The 15,114-nt window shown below is 56.7% G+C and overlaps 1 protein-coding gene across 1 annotated transcript in view; it reads right to left on the bottom strand.

Annotated features, from left to right (window-relative positions):
* Positions 1-1,227: 1,227 nt before the first annotated feature.
* Positions 1,228-15,114, bottom strand: part of KCNH4 (potassium voltage-gated channel subfamily H member 4) — a 19,028-nt gene continuing 5,141 nt past the window's right edge. Inside the window, exons 5-17 of the mRNA XM_077779131.1 lie at positions 14,780-15,023; positions 14,277-14,434; positions 11,329-11,536; positions 10,150-10,344; positions 9,559-9,758; positions 7,685-7,934; positions 6,605-6,849; positions 5,909-5,947; positions 5,354-5,706; positions 4,973-5,079; positions 4,285-4,358; positions 2,148-2,856; positions 1,228-1,429 (exon numbers count right to left, since the gene is read on the bottom strand). Coding sequence (XP_077635257.1) covers positions 2,461-2,856; positions 4,285-4,358; positions 4,973-5,079; positions 5,354-5,706; positions 5,909-5,947; positions 6,605-6,849; positions 7,685-7,934; positions 9,559-9,758; positions 10,150-10,344; positions 11,329-11,536; positions 14,277-14,434; positions 14,780-15,023 — 2,469 coding nt within the window. The 3' untranslated portion in view covers positions 1,228-1,429; positions 2,148-2,460. The remainder of the gene's footprint in view (positions 1,430-2,147; positions 2,857-4,284; positions 4,359-4,972; positions 5,080-5,353; positions 5,707-5,908; positions 5,948-6,604; positions 6,850-7,684; positions 7,935-9,558; positions 9,759-10,149; positions 10,345-11,328; positions 11,537-14,276; positions 14,435-14,779; positions 15,024-15,114) is intronic.

The raw sequence follows: 15,114 nt of genomic DNA, 5'->3' as shown, positions 1-15,114 counted from the left end.
CAAGTCAGCTGTTGGGGACATTCTGTAATGAGGAAGGTGATGGAAGTGCTATAGGAAGGGTTCTCTGGAGGTGAACCAGAGAGATCAAAAGGAGAGCCCCTGCCACTACTCAGCCGTAACCAGGACCTTCCTCCTTTGACTTAACAACAGGACACACCAGGATCACCCCTACCTCTGCCTCCCCCGACCCAGAACCAGCTCATGTCTCTGATGTCAAATATGGAGCCAGACTACTTCTGCTTTGGCTCTCCCCATCCATAAATACAGATTAGAACCATTTCTGTTTGCCTCCCCCACCTTGACCTCCATATGGATCCGGACTTTTTCTTTTTTCTTTTTATTTTCTTTCTCTCTCTCTCTCTCTTTTTTTTTTTTTTTTTTGCTTCCCTCAATATGGATTAGGACCATTTCTGTCTACACCCACCCCCATCCCCCAATACAGACCGGTATGTCCTCTGCTTTTGCATCCCACTCCCAGGAAGACTAATCAAAACTTGTATGGAATCAAAGCTCAGCCCAGAGACAGCTGTGGGCGTCATTCCTGTGACACCTGCTAACACCAATCATACTTTGGAGCCTGAGCTGGAGAATCAACCTGTCTGGGACAGCCTGCTGCAAAACTGCCCACACCTGGTTCCATCTGGTCACCAGGGTGCTACTTTCTAACAATAGCCATAACCCCCATCTCCCCACCCCTGCATCCCTGCAGTGATCATCTGAGAAGTGAAAGCTAATAGGGAAGACAGGATTTAGGAGAGCAAAGGAGATGGGCAGAGTGGAATTCCTAGAAGATTTTTGGCTAGTGACAAGCTTTTCCCCAGACCCTGCTGTGCCTAGCCTGTAATAGGTACAGGATTGGTTATACAAGATCAGTGGGGAGTCCCACGGGCTACCTTTCCAGGGCTGGAGTTGGGCCTGAGTCAGGACTCTGGCGCCTCTCACATACTGTATCTGAATCTGTGGCTGTCATGGGTGGGAGGAGGAGGGGTTTAACGGGCCCGCAGTGACTCATTAAGGTTTCTACCTCATCCCTGGGGCTTCTGGTGGCGTGAATGTGGTGCCAAGTGGATTGCTTGGCGCCTCTGCCCTTCCTAGAGACAGCAACAGGGCCCTGGGGTGCGGTGGGGCATGACTGTCCTGTAGGCTCCTCCAAAGCCCTGGAGCTCTCAGACCAACCCCAGAAACAGCCAGAGCCAACAACTACAAAAATAAAGCATTTATTTCCTATCCAAAAGTGAGCCCTGGGTGTCGGGTGGCAAAGGAGAACTGGAGACCAGGGTGGGTTTGTGAGAAGTCAGGGCCCTGAGCGAGAACGTGTTGGGTGCGGGAAGAACAGGCTTGGCTGAGGTCTGGTGAGGGGAGGGGTAGGGAGTGCCGTGGGGACTGTTTCAAGTTGCTGGCCGCAGAAGAGACCACCTTCAGGGACAGCCTGCGGAGACACAGAAACGGAGATGTTGACAGACCCAGGGGTCGAAACAGACCTTTCTGGGCCCAGAAAGCCCAAGAACTCTGAAGCACAGGAACCTGGTGAGGATACACTAAGGCAGGAACTGCAAACCCAAATACCTACAGAGACCAGACAAAGAAGTCAAATGAGGGAAGCTAGCTAGGTGTCTGGAGGTGATCCAGAAACATGGGGGCTGTGGAGAGCGCAGCCTCCATCTCAAGAGGACTATGGCCACGCGACGCCAGTGGATTATTGCCAGGTGGAATGTTGGCCCAGGGTTGCCAGAACTCCCTAAATTTTTTAGAGAAAGTGGAATATCTGTATGTTTATGTGAAATCTGATTTTTACTGTCAGCAACTCATTCGTATTTTGCCACACACACAAAAAATCTGCGAGAACTGAAGAATACTTATCTGGGGGCCATCCATTTGTTTCTTGTGTAGGCTGAGGGATGAGGTGAGCCCCTCCTGCCTGCTGGGATCTCAAACCTAGCCGTCTCAAGGTGACATTATTTCCAAGGTCTCCAGCAGAGCCCGGGGGCTGGGACAGAAGGCCTCACAATGTCACCTAGCTATCTCTGTAGTGGAATTTGCAATCTGTCCCTCTTTTCTTAGACACCAAGATCCTGCCTGCTCTTGCCTCAGTCTTCGTGCGCTTGTTCTGGGACCCTGCCCCAGCCCCCGATGCTCCCCGTACCTACCTGCCTCCAGGTCCTGGGGAGAAAGCAGGATATGTCATCTGCCCAGCCTGATCGGCACTGCATTCCATCTCATGCCTGTGTTGGGTTCCACAGCCTCAGGTAGCTCCCCTCACAGAGGGGAAGGATACGGGAAGGTTTGGAAAAGGGATCAGGGTCCGAAGTGACCAGGCTTTGTTAAAAAGTCCAGAGAACGCAGAGCCAACCAGACCAGCCGGTGGCTGCTGACCGGAGGCAGAAGGCCAAGGGGCCCAGCCCCTCCCTGGATGGCAGGCAGCAGTGCTCACCCCAGACAGGCCTGGGCCCAGGGCCAGGGTCAGTGGAACGTATCTGACCTGGACTGAACGCTGTGCTGCATGAGGCTTGGGGTAGGGGATGGGGCCTCTGGCACTGGGGAAGGTCCCAGAGGCTCAGGCTCCGAGGGGTAGGGGGACAGCATGGAGAGCCTCAGGTTGGGGGGGGCGGCCCCCATCTCTGCTGTCCCCACACTGGCCGGGCAGTGGACCTCAGCAAGAGTAGTATCCTGGAGGCTGGGCGGTGGTCCAGATAGACAGGGTGAGATGCGCGGAGGCCTCAGCTGGGGACCAGGAGGGTCTGGGAGCCTAGCAGAGAGTACTGGGTGGCCTGAGGGACCCAGCCTGGCCTGTAGCAGGCCCATGATGTGTCGAAGCTCCCGACTCAGCTGAGACACTTCCTGGTTGAGGCGGGAGATCTGTTGAAAACACAACAAATCGGGGACACCTGGGTGGCTCAGTCGGTTAAGCGTCCGACTTCGGCTCAGGTCATGATCTTGCAGTTTCTGAGTTGGAGCCCCGTGTTGGGCTCTGTGCTGACAGCTCAGAGCCTGGAGCCTTATTTGGATTCTGTGTTTTCCCCTCTCTCTGCCCCTCCCCTGCTTGTGTTCTGTCTCTCAATTAAAAAAAAAAAAAACCCACAACAAATTCTTCCCCAGATGCCACAACAATCACCGTTCTCCTAGGTGCACCCCCCTCCACAGTCTACAGAACTCTTTCCCAGCCACTCCTGCTCAGGGCCCCTGGGTGAAAAAGGCTGGGCAGGAGTTATCTTTGTCTAGATGCAAACACTCAGCCTCTTTCCAAAAAGGCTTGGGGGCAGCAGGTATTGCTATCTCCTCTCCCCCACCTTTACAAGAGGCAGAAAAATGGGCTCAAAGAGGCCACAAAGCTGGAAGTGACAGACACCACAGCCTTACTCTCAGGTGACCCCGGCACACAAGCTCAAGTGTCTATTCAGTGTTTTGCAAACTTCAGGGGGTGTGGAATCAACTGAGAAACTTGTCAAAATGCAGATTCCCAGGCCCAACCCCAGCCATTCCAAATCAGGTGAGGTTCAAGAGTCTGCATCTTAATGGTGCCCACAGACACTCAAGTGTGGGAGCCACCACATGGAACAGTGAGCCGGAGCAGGATGGGCCCTCCATCTTGCCGAACACGGCCTGGTCCCGCCCCGCAGCTGCAGGGCCTGCCCAGCCCAGGGGCTGCCCTCCTGGGATGCAGGTGATGTTTATCAGAACCCAGGGAAGGCCCAATCCCTAAGGGTTGGGCCTGACTGTGCCCTGATGACAGCTCAGAGATCTCCTGGGAGGAGGCAGAGGCAGAGCCTTGGCATAGAAGATCTGGGCTCTTCCTGACCAGGGTTTGGACATTAGGATCCAGGTCTCACAGGGAGGAAGGCCTCTCTGCCTCCCTGTCCTCTGCCCCCTAAGTTTGCTGAGCATTCCCTTTCCAGGGCTGGGGAAGAAAAAGGACTTGGTAGGGGGCAGGTCCCTAAAGGAGAGAACCCCATGGTGGTGGAGGTTGGAAAGACTCTCTTTCTGGGCTACATAGCCTGAGCCAGCCGGGAAAGGATGGAGGCAGCAGGCACTGAATACTTACCTGTGCCAGGGAATGGGCTTACATCATCCTCAACATCTGGCAAAAACATGTTATTATCCCCATTTTTAGATGAGGAAATTGAAGTTTAGGGTGGTTGTGGGACTTACCCAAGGTCACCCGGCTAGTGTGAATATGTGGACTCAGGACTCTGGCTCCAAACCCTGAAATGCTCTTATATATGAAGCACATCACCAATCCCAATGATATTTTCCAAGGTCGGAGGGAAGGAGTCAACCCCAACCTACCTCCTGGTTCAGCCTGCAGACCTTTTCCTTTATCTCCTCAGCCTCGGTGGCCAGTTCCTGGCTGGGCCTGGTCCCTGCAACCAGAATGGGGTGAATGGGTGCAGGGTGAGTGCAAGGAATGGGACTCTACGGCTTGGGCTGGGTCCCCTCCTATTGCTGGGCAGGCAGGGAACAAGGGGAGAGGAAGCTCTCGGCTCAGGATGATGGGAAACCCAGACTCTTCCCCTGCCCTTTCCCCCCACCCCTGCCCCAGCTCTACATGCAAAAGCTTCTCTTTAGCATCTGAACCCAACATGCTCCTCTTCCCTCCCTTTATCCCAACAGCTGCTTTGCTCCGCCCCTCAAACTCCGACCCAGCCTTTAAGACCCATTGCAAGTGTCCCCTCCTCAGAGAAGGACAGATAGGGCTGCCCTCCTGTCCTACCTCAGAGCCTTGTTCCTGTCTTGTTTGTGGTATGTAACACCCTGTTCCGGAGTCGTTTATCTGAGGACCCAGGTGTGTCCCCCTCTAGACTGGGGGCTCACTAAGAGTGCAGGCCAGGTCTGATATATCTGTGTCTTCCCAGCTCAGAGCGCAGCACATGATCAGCCCTTACTACACATGGGATGGACGGATGAAGGGACGGACGGACGGATGGATGGCGGGTGAATGGGCGACTGGGAGGGGAAGCCTACAGCTGGCCCTTACCTGAAGGAGGGGCCTGTGAGCAGGGCCGAGGGTGCTCAGACCTCCTGCTGAACCGGAATGTAGGGGCCTCCGCTGTGCTGCCAGAGTCCTCAATGCCATCCACTATCCTGGGATGGGGGCAGTGATCATCAGTCCCATGTGTAGAGGGCAAGGGCCAGAGCAGAGCAGGCAGAGGGTAAGTGGGGACAGCAGTGCCAGGGAGCTGGGGAGGAGCAGCGGTCAAAGAGGGGTGGGGTTGCAAGTGTGGTGGATCAGGAAGGGCGGGTGGGCAGATGGGGCAGAGTTAGGAAGAGCACTGGTTGGAAGGCTGGGGACGGAGCCCAGAGAAGGTTCTGGAAGCCAGCAGGGGTATGGGGAAGGCAGGGGAGGCTGGCGTCTCACCGGGGACTGAGGTCCGGAGGTCCAAAGGTTCCCAGTGGGGGAATGAGAAGCTGGGGGGGCTTCCAGGCAGCAGAACCCCTGGGGGGGCCATGAGGGGAGGGGCTGTGGCCCCGGCCAGCCAGGGCAGGGGAAGGGAACGGGGACAGGGAAGGGGAGGAGACAAGGGCTGAGAATGGGGGCAGCTCCTCGCCCAAGAGGCTGACCAGGGAGCCCCGGGGCCGCGCTGGACTGAGGTTGGGCAGCAGGAGGGGCCGGCGGGGCCTAGAACCACCCCCAGACTCCACCCCAGTCTCGGCCTCCGTGATGGATGGCAGGGTCTTGTCTGAGGAGGAGCCAAGGCTTTCAGAGCGGGGCTGTGGGCAGAGGGCAGCTGATGTCAGGACAGTGAACAATAGGCCCCTTCGTTAAGCAACAGCCTTCGCTGGCAGAGGCAGCCACCCATCCCCCCCAACTTCTCCCTGCAGCAGAAGAGCCACGGAAAGGTGCCCCCAGCTCCCAGACTCGCCCATGCAAACTCAACACCCCCCCACCCCCACCCCAGGAAGATGGTGTTACCTGGGAGAGGCGAGGAGAACGGGAAAAGCGGTTGAGGCCCTGCGGGGACATAGGGGGATTCAAGCTGACTCACACCTCCCCCCCTCCTGGCGCAGCTCTTCCTAGTCCTCCCCATCAGTGCTGTGGGCTTTGAGAATGTGGGGCCTTTTTTGTGGAATTGAGTCAGAGATACTTCCAACTCCAACTCAGAGATGTCTGAGTGGCAAAGTAAGTCTGAAAAGCAGTGAAAGGCAAAGGCCTAGGGTGTAAACTGTAGACCTAGCCCAGAGGCTAAGCCAAAATGGGGTCAGGAAGTATTTGGTGAGTGCCGAAGAGGAAACCCAGGAGATGATGCCCAGTTGAGAGAGGGACGTGATGGAGGAGGAGCACATGAGGGGGACTGTTTCCAAAGTGAGGGCCCTCTGAGGGGCCTGGGGTGAGGCTGAGGGGTGGCCAACAGGAAATGATGGGTCAGAGGAGTTGGAAGTAGAAGTGGTGAGAGATGGTCCATGGGGTTGGGTGATGGCCAATGGAGAAGGGTCAGGTGGGGGTGGAAGCTGTTAAGCGTGGAAGAGGCAATGGAAGGGGGTGCCTGGGGTTGAGAAATGATGTTTTCAGGGTGGAAGGAGGTGCATGAGGCTCTCTCTTGGGATGGGGGAGGTCTGCTCTGAAGGAGGGGACCTCAGAAGAGATGGAGGCCATAGGGGGTCTACATACATTGGTGTCAGAGCCCTGGCGCAGGTTGAAGGTGAGGTCCCGGGGCAGGCCAGCCCGGAAGGCAGCCCCATACTCAGGATAGAGTCTCAGGACCTCAGCCAGCCCTCTGCTGCTCAGCTGCTGCAGGCCACAGTAGGTCAATGCCTTCACGTCAGCGCTGGTCTTCAGCACGTAGCTTGGGACTGCCCCTGACCCAGGCTCCTGCCCCGGCTCAGGGATATCTGCCCCAATCAGGTCCCCCTTCCCTGTGGAGTAAGGGATGGGGATAGTCAGCTGGGGCAGAAGGACCAAGAGGATATCAGCGGGAGGTGGTCATTGGATTTGAAGGATAGTTAGTGTGTTTGAAGGGCGGTTGAAGGTGGGTCAATCAATAGGATTGGTGGAAATAATCAACGGAGTTGGGAAAAAGTCAGTGGAGAGTGACTGATGACATTGGGAGACAGTCAATGGGGGATGTCAGTATAACCAATGGAACTAGATGATCAGTAAAGAATGGCCAGAGGGGGGGCGCCTGGGTGGCTTAGTCGGTTAAGCGTCCGACTTTCGCTTAGGTCATGATCTCGCGGTTCGTGGGTTCGAGCCCCGCGTCGGGCTCTGTGCTGACTGCCAGCTCAGAGCCTGGAGCCTGTTTCAGAGTCTGTGTCTCCCTCTCTCTCTGACCCTCCCCTGCTCATGCTGTCTCTCTCTCTCTCTCTCCTAGAAATAAATAAAAAAATTAAAAAAAAAAAAAAAAGAATGGCCAGAGGGGTCAGCTAAAGGGTACAGGTCAATGGAGTTGAGGGTCAATGGGGAAGAGTCAATGGAGTTGGGAGATGGTGCGGTGGGAAAGCATCCATTGAGTTAGGGGAGAGTCACTGGGGAAGGGTTGATGGGTTGATGGCCAATAGGATTAGGGGAGAATCTGAGGGTATGGTCAAAAGGGGATGGTAGCAAGGTGAAGGGCCCAGGAAAGAGGATCCCTCAGCAGGAATTCCACATATCCACCAGGGGTATCCCAGGCCCTAGATTCCTGGCCACACCCAATGCCTCTGGGGGCAGGTTCTGGGGTAGGTAGTAAGTAGGTGGTGGTGGGATCCTCACCCAGGATGGCCAGCACCATGTTGTCTCGAAGCACCTCAAGCGAGCCGGAGCAAACGTAGTAGTGTGCCTGCAGGGCGTCCCCACGGCGCAACAGGTACTCGCCTGGAGCGCAGAACGAGGTCTTGATGTGCAGGGAGAGGGCCCGCAGGCAGCCTCTGCTCGCTGCTCCAAACAGCGGCAGCTGCAGGATCTCCCGATTCAGGTGCATAGCGATGTCAGCTCTCAGCTCGTCTGGGAAGTCACGCAGTAACTGCATAAGGGGCATAGGTCATTCTGGCCATCCCCCCGCAGCTGCTACTTGAGTTCTACAAATGTGCTGAGCTGTCTCCAAGGAGAAAACTCCAACTTGCCTTTTGCTTTGAAGTTACCTGTGTTTGACCTTCAAGAAGACCTCCGTGTGTGTATCAAACCTCAATTTTGCTTGTGTGTGGACCTCTCAACCCAAGTTATGGTGCAGGGACTAAGCCTTTCCCTACATGTCCACTGCCTATGACTACACACAGTGGTCACTCACATATGACCTTGGTTACTCAACCCCATACAAGGATCAGCCCTGGTGGGTAGGCTTTCAACTGGGAGTCAGGAAACTAGAAGTTTCCAGCTCTGCCTCTAAACCTTGTGAACCTTGGGCAATCCATTTGCTCTCTCTGGGCCTCAATATCCCCATCTGTAAAATGCAGGGTTACACAAGATCTTGGACACTACCAATGATCTTTGAAGAGCCATACAATGTGCATAGTTCCATCCTCATCTCACGGAGGCCCCCAGGCCACTTGGGCTTGCTGACCTCTCCCTCTTGACCCCATTTCCTCCCCAGGCTCCTTTTCTAACTTTCCATTTTTTGCCTGCACCATGGCAACCAGCTCCATGACTTCCCTACTCCCTGTGAGCCTGGAGCCCTACCTATGGGTCTAGATCTGTATTTTCAACTACCTGTGGAGCAACCTCCACCTGGATCTCTCACAAGCACCACACTCTCATCATGGCCTGGACTTTCATTTTCAGCCCTAAATCCAACCTTCCTCCTGTGAGGCCTCCATCATGCCTCTTTGCCCAAACCAGGGACCTGGGACTCATTCTGAGCTCCTCTCCTGCAAAGAGCTAATCACCAGGCCCTCTGGTTCCTGCTCTCAGAAATACCTCCTAGGTCCTCAGGCCACTGCCCAGCCTGAAAGTTGTGCAGAATACAATCTAAGTTCAAGACCACCCATAAGCTGGGCTGACCCGCCTCCCCAGCCCTGTCTCTTGCACTCCTGTCCCCTTCCTCCCCTGCACAGCACTCACACACCCGGTCCTAAAGGCCACTGACTTGACTTTCAGTTCCCTGAACTCCCCTCCTCTTTTGTGTCAACATTTCCGGAACTGTCTTCCTACTGCTCTTTCTGCCTGGAATGACCTCTGGTAGTAGGCTGATTTCCTTCTTGCCCCTCACAGTGTCCCCTCTTCTGTGCCCCCTTCCCTGACTCCTCTAGGCCCAGACACAACGTCCCCTAATTGCTCTGCCATTCCTCCAGCAGAGTCCTATTCACTGCGTAATTATTTGTTTACCTGTCTGCCTCCTTCACCCAACTGGTGTCTCCCTCAGGACAAGGGCTGAGTGTCATCATCTCTGAGCTCCCTGTGTCCCGCACAAAGGCTGGCCCAAAGCAAGTGCTCAGCAAAGGCTGGCCGGCGGTTGGGGGGCATTAGCTAAGGCCTGAGCCCCCCTAGCTCCCTTGTTCTAGTGCAAAGGAAAAGGGATGTGGATTTGGGTGGGTGCGTGCCCCTTTGAGCAGGGCTGCGCCTCCCGGGACCCCAGGTGCCTCCATTCCAACCCCGGAGATGCGCGACCCCTCTCCCACTCTGCCCCCACGCGCCGGGGATGGACGCACTACCTCGTTGGCGTCGATGCCGCTGTTGACAGCCCACGTGGTCTGGAAGGACTCGAGCATGCGCTGCTTGAGTGGCCGCGGCAGCCGGTGCACGCGGATGAAGTCCTTGAGGTCCTTCATGCGGCTGTGGTAGAGCGAACGGCGCGAGTACATGCGCTGGATGATGGCCGTCACGTTCCCGAACACCACGGCGTGCATCAGCGCTGCAGCGGCGGCAGCGGACAACCGGTTAGGGACGGCCACCTCTCCCGCCGCCTCCCCCGTCCCCAGACCCACCCTGCCCCTGGCCGGCTCTGGGCTCCTGCGGAGGGCAGGCAGAAGAGCCAGTGGGCTTGAGTTGGCGCAGGGAACAGCCAGACCTGATGCTCCGCTCCTGCCCTCCACCTAGGTCATGAACTTGGGTTTCCCATTCCCTTTGCAAAAGGCCAGCATGGTCCCCCGGGGCCAGCATGTAGTAGGTGCTGAGGAACCGGCTATGAATGAATGCACGACTGTCTGGACATGGGTGGACATCTTGCCTTCTCTGAGCCTGTTTCCCCATCTCTGCGCTGGGCTTAGCAGGGCCACCCCGGGGCTTGGCGGGCCCGGCCTCACCGCCTATGAGCATGGTGCAGATGGAGAAGATCTTCTCCGCGTCCGTGTTGGCGCACACGTTGCCAAAGCCCACGCTGGTGAGGCTGCTCAGAGTGAAGTAGAGGGCAGCGATGTAGGCACTGCGCCGCGATGGGCCGCCCGCCGAGCCGTTGACGTAGGGCTCCTCCAGCCGCTTGCCCAGCTCGTGCAACCAGCCTGGGGGGTGGAAGGAGGCAAGGAGCAGCGGCCCAGGTGGTGGAGAGCTGGCCTTCCCTGAGCTGCCTGCGCTTGACCTTGGGCAAGTATTTACAGAAGCGACGGGAGGTTTGCACCCGCAAGCACAGAAAATGTGAGGAGCAGCCTGGGACTCCCCACAGAGAACTGGTTACAGCTGTAAACTTCCTAAGTTGCTGACTGGGGGGACCCTTCTCCCTCTCTAATAGTTTCTTGAGCATCCCTGTGGACAAGGTGCTGGCACTTGACCCACCCACCCAGGGAGAATTCCCTGCCCTGGTGTCTGGAGGGGAAAGACAGGTGAAATAAATGACAGGTGGGCAGTGAGCTACCAAAATGGCAGTACGGGTCGTCCTAGGAGCCTTAATGGGTTAGGGAGAGTTAGCTTAGTTGAGATTGCAAGGCATAGAAAGGTCACCTAGGGGAAGAAGGGAGAGAAAACAAAAGGGAGAAGATTCCCAAGAGGAAAACATGCTCAAGGCCGTTGTGAGAAAGCAGCACATCCCGGGGCCTGGAAGGAGGCCAGCCTGGCTGCAGCACAGGGCACAGGGAAGAAAGGGAAGCCAGGTGGGGAGAGAGAAGGCAGCAGGGCTCTGCAGGGTGGGGATTGAGTGTGGACTTTATTTTGAGGGCAGTGGAGAGCCACTGAAAGGGTCTGGGGAGAGGGAGCCCTACCTCCGCCCTAAAGACCCTCCTGACCATGAGAGTGCTTCCTGTACTGCTTTGATTGCCTGTCGCTGCTCTTGCTCCGCTGCTAGGCTGTGAGGTCTGCCCACCCAGGCAGGCCCCTTGCCTTCACTTCTGCACTCCCGCACCTGACCCAGAAAGAGCTCAGTGCACGCTTGCTGGATGAAGGGAAGAATGTGGGGTGGTAGGTGTGGCGCTGGAGGAGGCATTGGCCTGGGGGCCCGAGTGGACAGGGCAGGTGGATGGGTGTCAGTGAAAAGCCTGGGGCCGGTGGCTCACCGATGTCCCAAAGCAGCGGGTCATTGGCCTCCATCTCCCGGCGCCCGATGACGTACCAGACACAGGCCATCCAGTGGGCGAGGAGCGCGAAGACGGACATGAGCAGCGTGAGGACCACGGCGCTGCACTGTGAGTACCGCTCCAGCTTCTGCAGCAGCCGCAGCAGCCGCAGCAGCCGCACTGTCTTCAGAAGGTGCACCAGCGAGGTCTGCGGGAGTGCGGTGGGGGAGGCTGTCGACAGGCACACCTCCTTGGAGCCCCCGCGTCCCCTCCCAGAGCCTTCTCACCAGATGCCCTGGAGCCAGGGGAAGCCGCAGCAGGGAAAAATGTCCCTGCTGCCCTGAGAAAGTGACCAGGGAATGTGGTGGGGAGAGAATAATACTAAAAGCAGTAAAGGCTAATGCTGTAAGTGTCCTTGCTTACTTATGTAAGTACTTACTATATATGCGTCAGGCACTGGGCTAAGCACTTAAAATCCTCACGAAAAACTCCTGCCTTCAGTTCAATGATCATCATTGTTCCAGTTTTCAGATGAGTAAACTAAGGCTCAGAGGCAGGGGAACAGACAGAATGATCTCTGGCCCCTGCTTGAAGCCCCCCAGAGTCTGAGGCACAACCAGCTGTGGACGAGAACTGGTTGTTGGCGATGACAGCAATTGTGATGAGAGCCACTCTCGACATGCAGAGTAGCAAAGTAAGGTGGGAAGAAGCAAGAGGCCTAAGGACTGGGGAAGGTTAGGGACCCTTGCCGTGGCGGGTGAGCTGCAGATGGGGCCACACTAAAGTGTTGAGGGAAGGAGAGCAGGAACTGAGGGAGCCTGGGTTTCAAGGTCTCGGCCGTCGTGGGGCTTCGGTAGGGGTTATGGAGCTGGTGGCACCTAGTAAGCATCCTGTAAGTGTTAGCTAATATTACCGCTGTGACCGTTTTCTCTGTGGTCATCAGTGCTTCGGTTAACCCTGCAAATCCTGGAGGTGAGGGGCAGGTACGGAAACTTACCCTCTCACTACGCTGGGTGGGGGCAGCTTGGAAGCTAGGGCTGGGGGCTCTGGGGCAGCGCCTGGGGAACTTGGAATGAAGGCCTTTTCAGAAGCCTCCATCAGCATCCCCCATAGCCCTGGCCTGGCACGGCTCCTGAGCCACCTCCTGTCCTTTTCTCTAATTTTAGGTGAAGGAGCTGGAAAGGAGGTGGCCCTGCTTCCTCCACATGGACCCTTTCCAGGGCTTAACGCCTGCCTCCAGCTCCCAGAGCTTCTGCTTCCAAACTTGAGTCCTTCAGGGCTTCTCCTAGTCACCTGCCCCTGCGCCCCACTCCCTTGGGGCCCTCCTCTCCTTCTCCTTGGACCAGAATGTCCCAGGCCTGGCTCCTTCAAGTCCACAGCTCTGCCAGTGCCTACTCATGCTCTATCTTTGCTCTGCCTCCTTCCAGCCCCACACTGCTGCTCCTCTCCCCTTCTGCCACATCATCTACTTGGGTGCCTGGGGTTCCTGAAAACCGGGGTGATATGTTAGAAAGAGGAATAGACTAGGAGTCCAGAGTCCTGGTTCCAATCTCCTGCCTGCCACGGCTAGCTGTGTGACCTGCTGCAAGTCACTTAACCTCTCTGATCCTTTGCATCTACCTCTGAAAAAGAGAATCTTCCCCGAAGGGTTATTGTGAGGCTCCTATGTGGTAACGTGGGTGAAAGGACTTAGTAAATGTAAGGTGCTCCTTAAGGTATCACAGGAAGGGGACTGTCTGGGACAAGAGACAGGGTCTTCTCTGCAGTTCCCCCCACGACAGCTGTCTGGCTGCCTGACACAGCCTGGTGGGCATGGGATGGGAGAGTGCAGTCACAGGGAGGGGTGGGTAGCTCTGCCCGGAGTGGCCGGAGCCTCAGGGCAGACATACACACATGCACGTGTGTGGGAGTGTGCACACACGTGTACACAGACAGGAGAAGAGGCCCACAGCCCGTTGGCGGCTAGTTAAATCCGGCTGCGTGTAGGTGGTTTCCCACTATAGCTGAGTGTGGCAGAGAGAGGAGCGCACAGGGAAACTGCTCTCCACCTCCCCACCCAACAGTCAAGGGGGTCTGGGGACACAGGGTGGGACTCCCCGGAATGAGAGCACCTACTATCTGCTGGCTGGGTGCAGAGCTGACCACACCGGGCACCTCCAGGCAGTCCTCGGGGAGCTGAGAGGACCCCGGTCCTGGCACTGTCTGCCTCCACATCCACCCCACAGCCTCTTCCTCCTCATCTTGGCTTACAGTGCTCCCCCACAGATGCTCTCTCCCCACCTTCTGCCAGCCAAATCCTGCTCTCTTCGAGGGTCTAGCTCTGCTCCGTCTCCTGCAGGAATCCTTCCCAGACCACCCCTGGCCTTTCTCCAATCGCAGTGCTTTGGCCTCCCCGGTGCTGGCTAGATTTCAGATCATTTGTACACATGCCCACTTTCCTGCCTGGAACCGCAAGGTCGGCGAGCTCCTGCCCAGCCCCCAGCCACACCTGGGCCGCGTCTTCCTCTCCATTCACCTCTTCTGTTCCTGCTGTCCCCTCCAACAGTCCTGCCCCCTCACCAGCTTAGCTGCCTGGAGGCTGAATCCTTGTCCCTTTTCCCCACAGTGACCATGCTCCACACAGTGCTTTGCAGACAGCTAAATGCTCATCAGTTGTTTGTTAAATAAAAATGTGAAAAGTACCACTCATTTGGCATCAGCCCAATGCCGCCTTGGTAGCCCTAGTTAGCTTTTCATTTGTCTCAGCTTCCCTCAGTGATTGTGAGCTGAGCTCCCTGAGAGCACAGACCCTCCCAGCTCCGTCTGGGCAGCCCGCAGCAGGTGCCTGACAACTACTTGCAGATGGATGGATGGGAAGGACTGAGTCCGAGTTGGGGTCGGTCCCTTAGTAGGAGATGCTGTGCTGAGTTTGGGAGGCTGGGCTGCAGGGTGGCACGGGGGTCACTCACCACGGTGATGTTGAAGACATAAAGCAGGTCAAAAGGCAGAGCAGCAATAAGGTCAACAAAGAACCAGGTGGCCAGGTAGTGAAGGCCAATGGAACGAGGAGCAGAGACCACCTGGCCGGACTGGGACACATAGGTGGTGCGGAAGTTCAGGATGATATCTGGGGGTGCAAGAGGCTGTTCGTTCCTAGGGGGCTTTGTGCCTAGCAGCAGGCTGAGAGCCCAAGGAACTGAGTAAGCTGGGAACAAGCCTGTGACCCAGAATGGAGGTGGAGGCGGGGAAGAGGAAGATAGATTGGGCTTCTGGTTGGTCTTTAGGGAGGAGTGGTCTAAAGGCGGAAGGCTGAAGGGGTCAGGAATCAGGGCACATGGACCATTAGGACTTAAAGATCCAGAAACGGTTGGGCTCTGAATGCCTGGGTACTGCAGGCCCAGGACCAAGCAAAGGTTGGATGAGTGGGTCCCTCCAGCCCACCCGCCAGGGTATGTGGGGCAGAGGGTCTAACCCAGGATGAAGAGCATCTCCACGGCGATATCGCTGACAAGGGTGTGTCGGGAAGTGATGGGGGTGTCGTCATCGCCCAAGAAGCAGACATTGTAGGGAACGGTGACCGCAACGTAGAAGGTGGCGAGGAGGATGAGGCCGTCCCACACGGCCTTGGGGACGCTGTAGTGGAGGAGGAGGCAGCGGGACCCCCCCACGGAGGCCACCTTGTACTCGGGCACTGATGGCTTTGGCTCAAACACGTTCTAGGGGGAGAGGGGTGGTGGTTGGGGACATTTAAGGGAAAGAGGAGCCAAGGCTTGGGGAAGGGAATGGCAGGGGATGGGGAAAGGGGGG

Source organism: Crocuta crocuta, unplaced genomic scaffold, assembly GCF_008692635.1.
Source record: "Crocuta crocuta isolate KB4526 unplaced genomic scaffold, BGI_CrCroc_1.0 scaffold68, whole genome shotgun sequence".
Taxonomy (NCBI): domain Eukaryota; kingdom Metazoa; phylum Chordata; class Mammalia; order Carnivora; family Hyaenidae; genus Crocuta; species Crocuta crocuta.
This window is presented reverse-complemented; position numbering and strand designations above follow the sequence as displayed.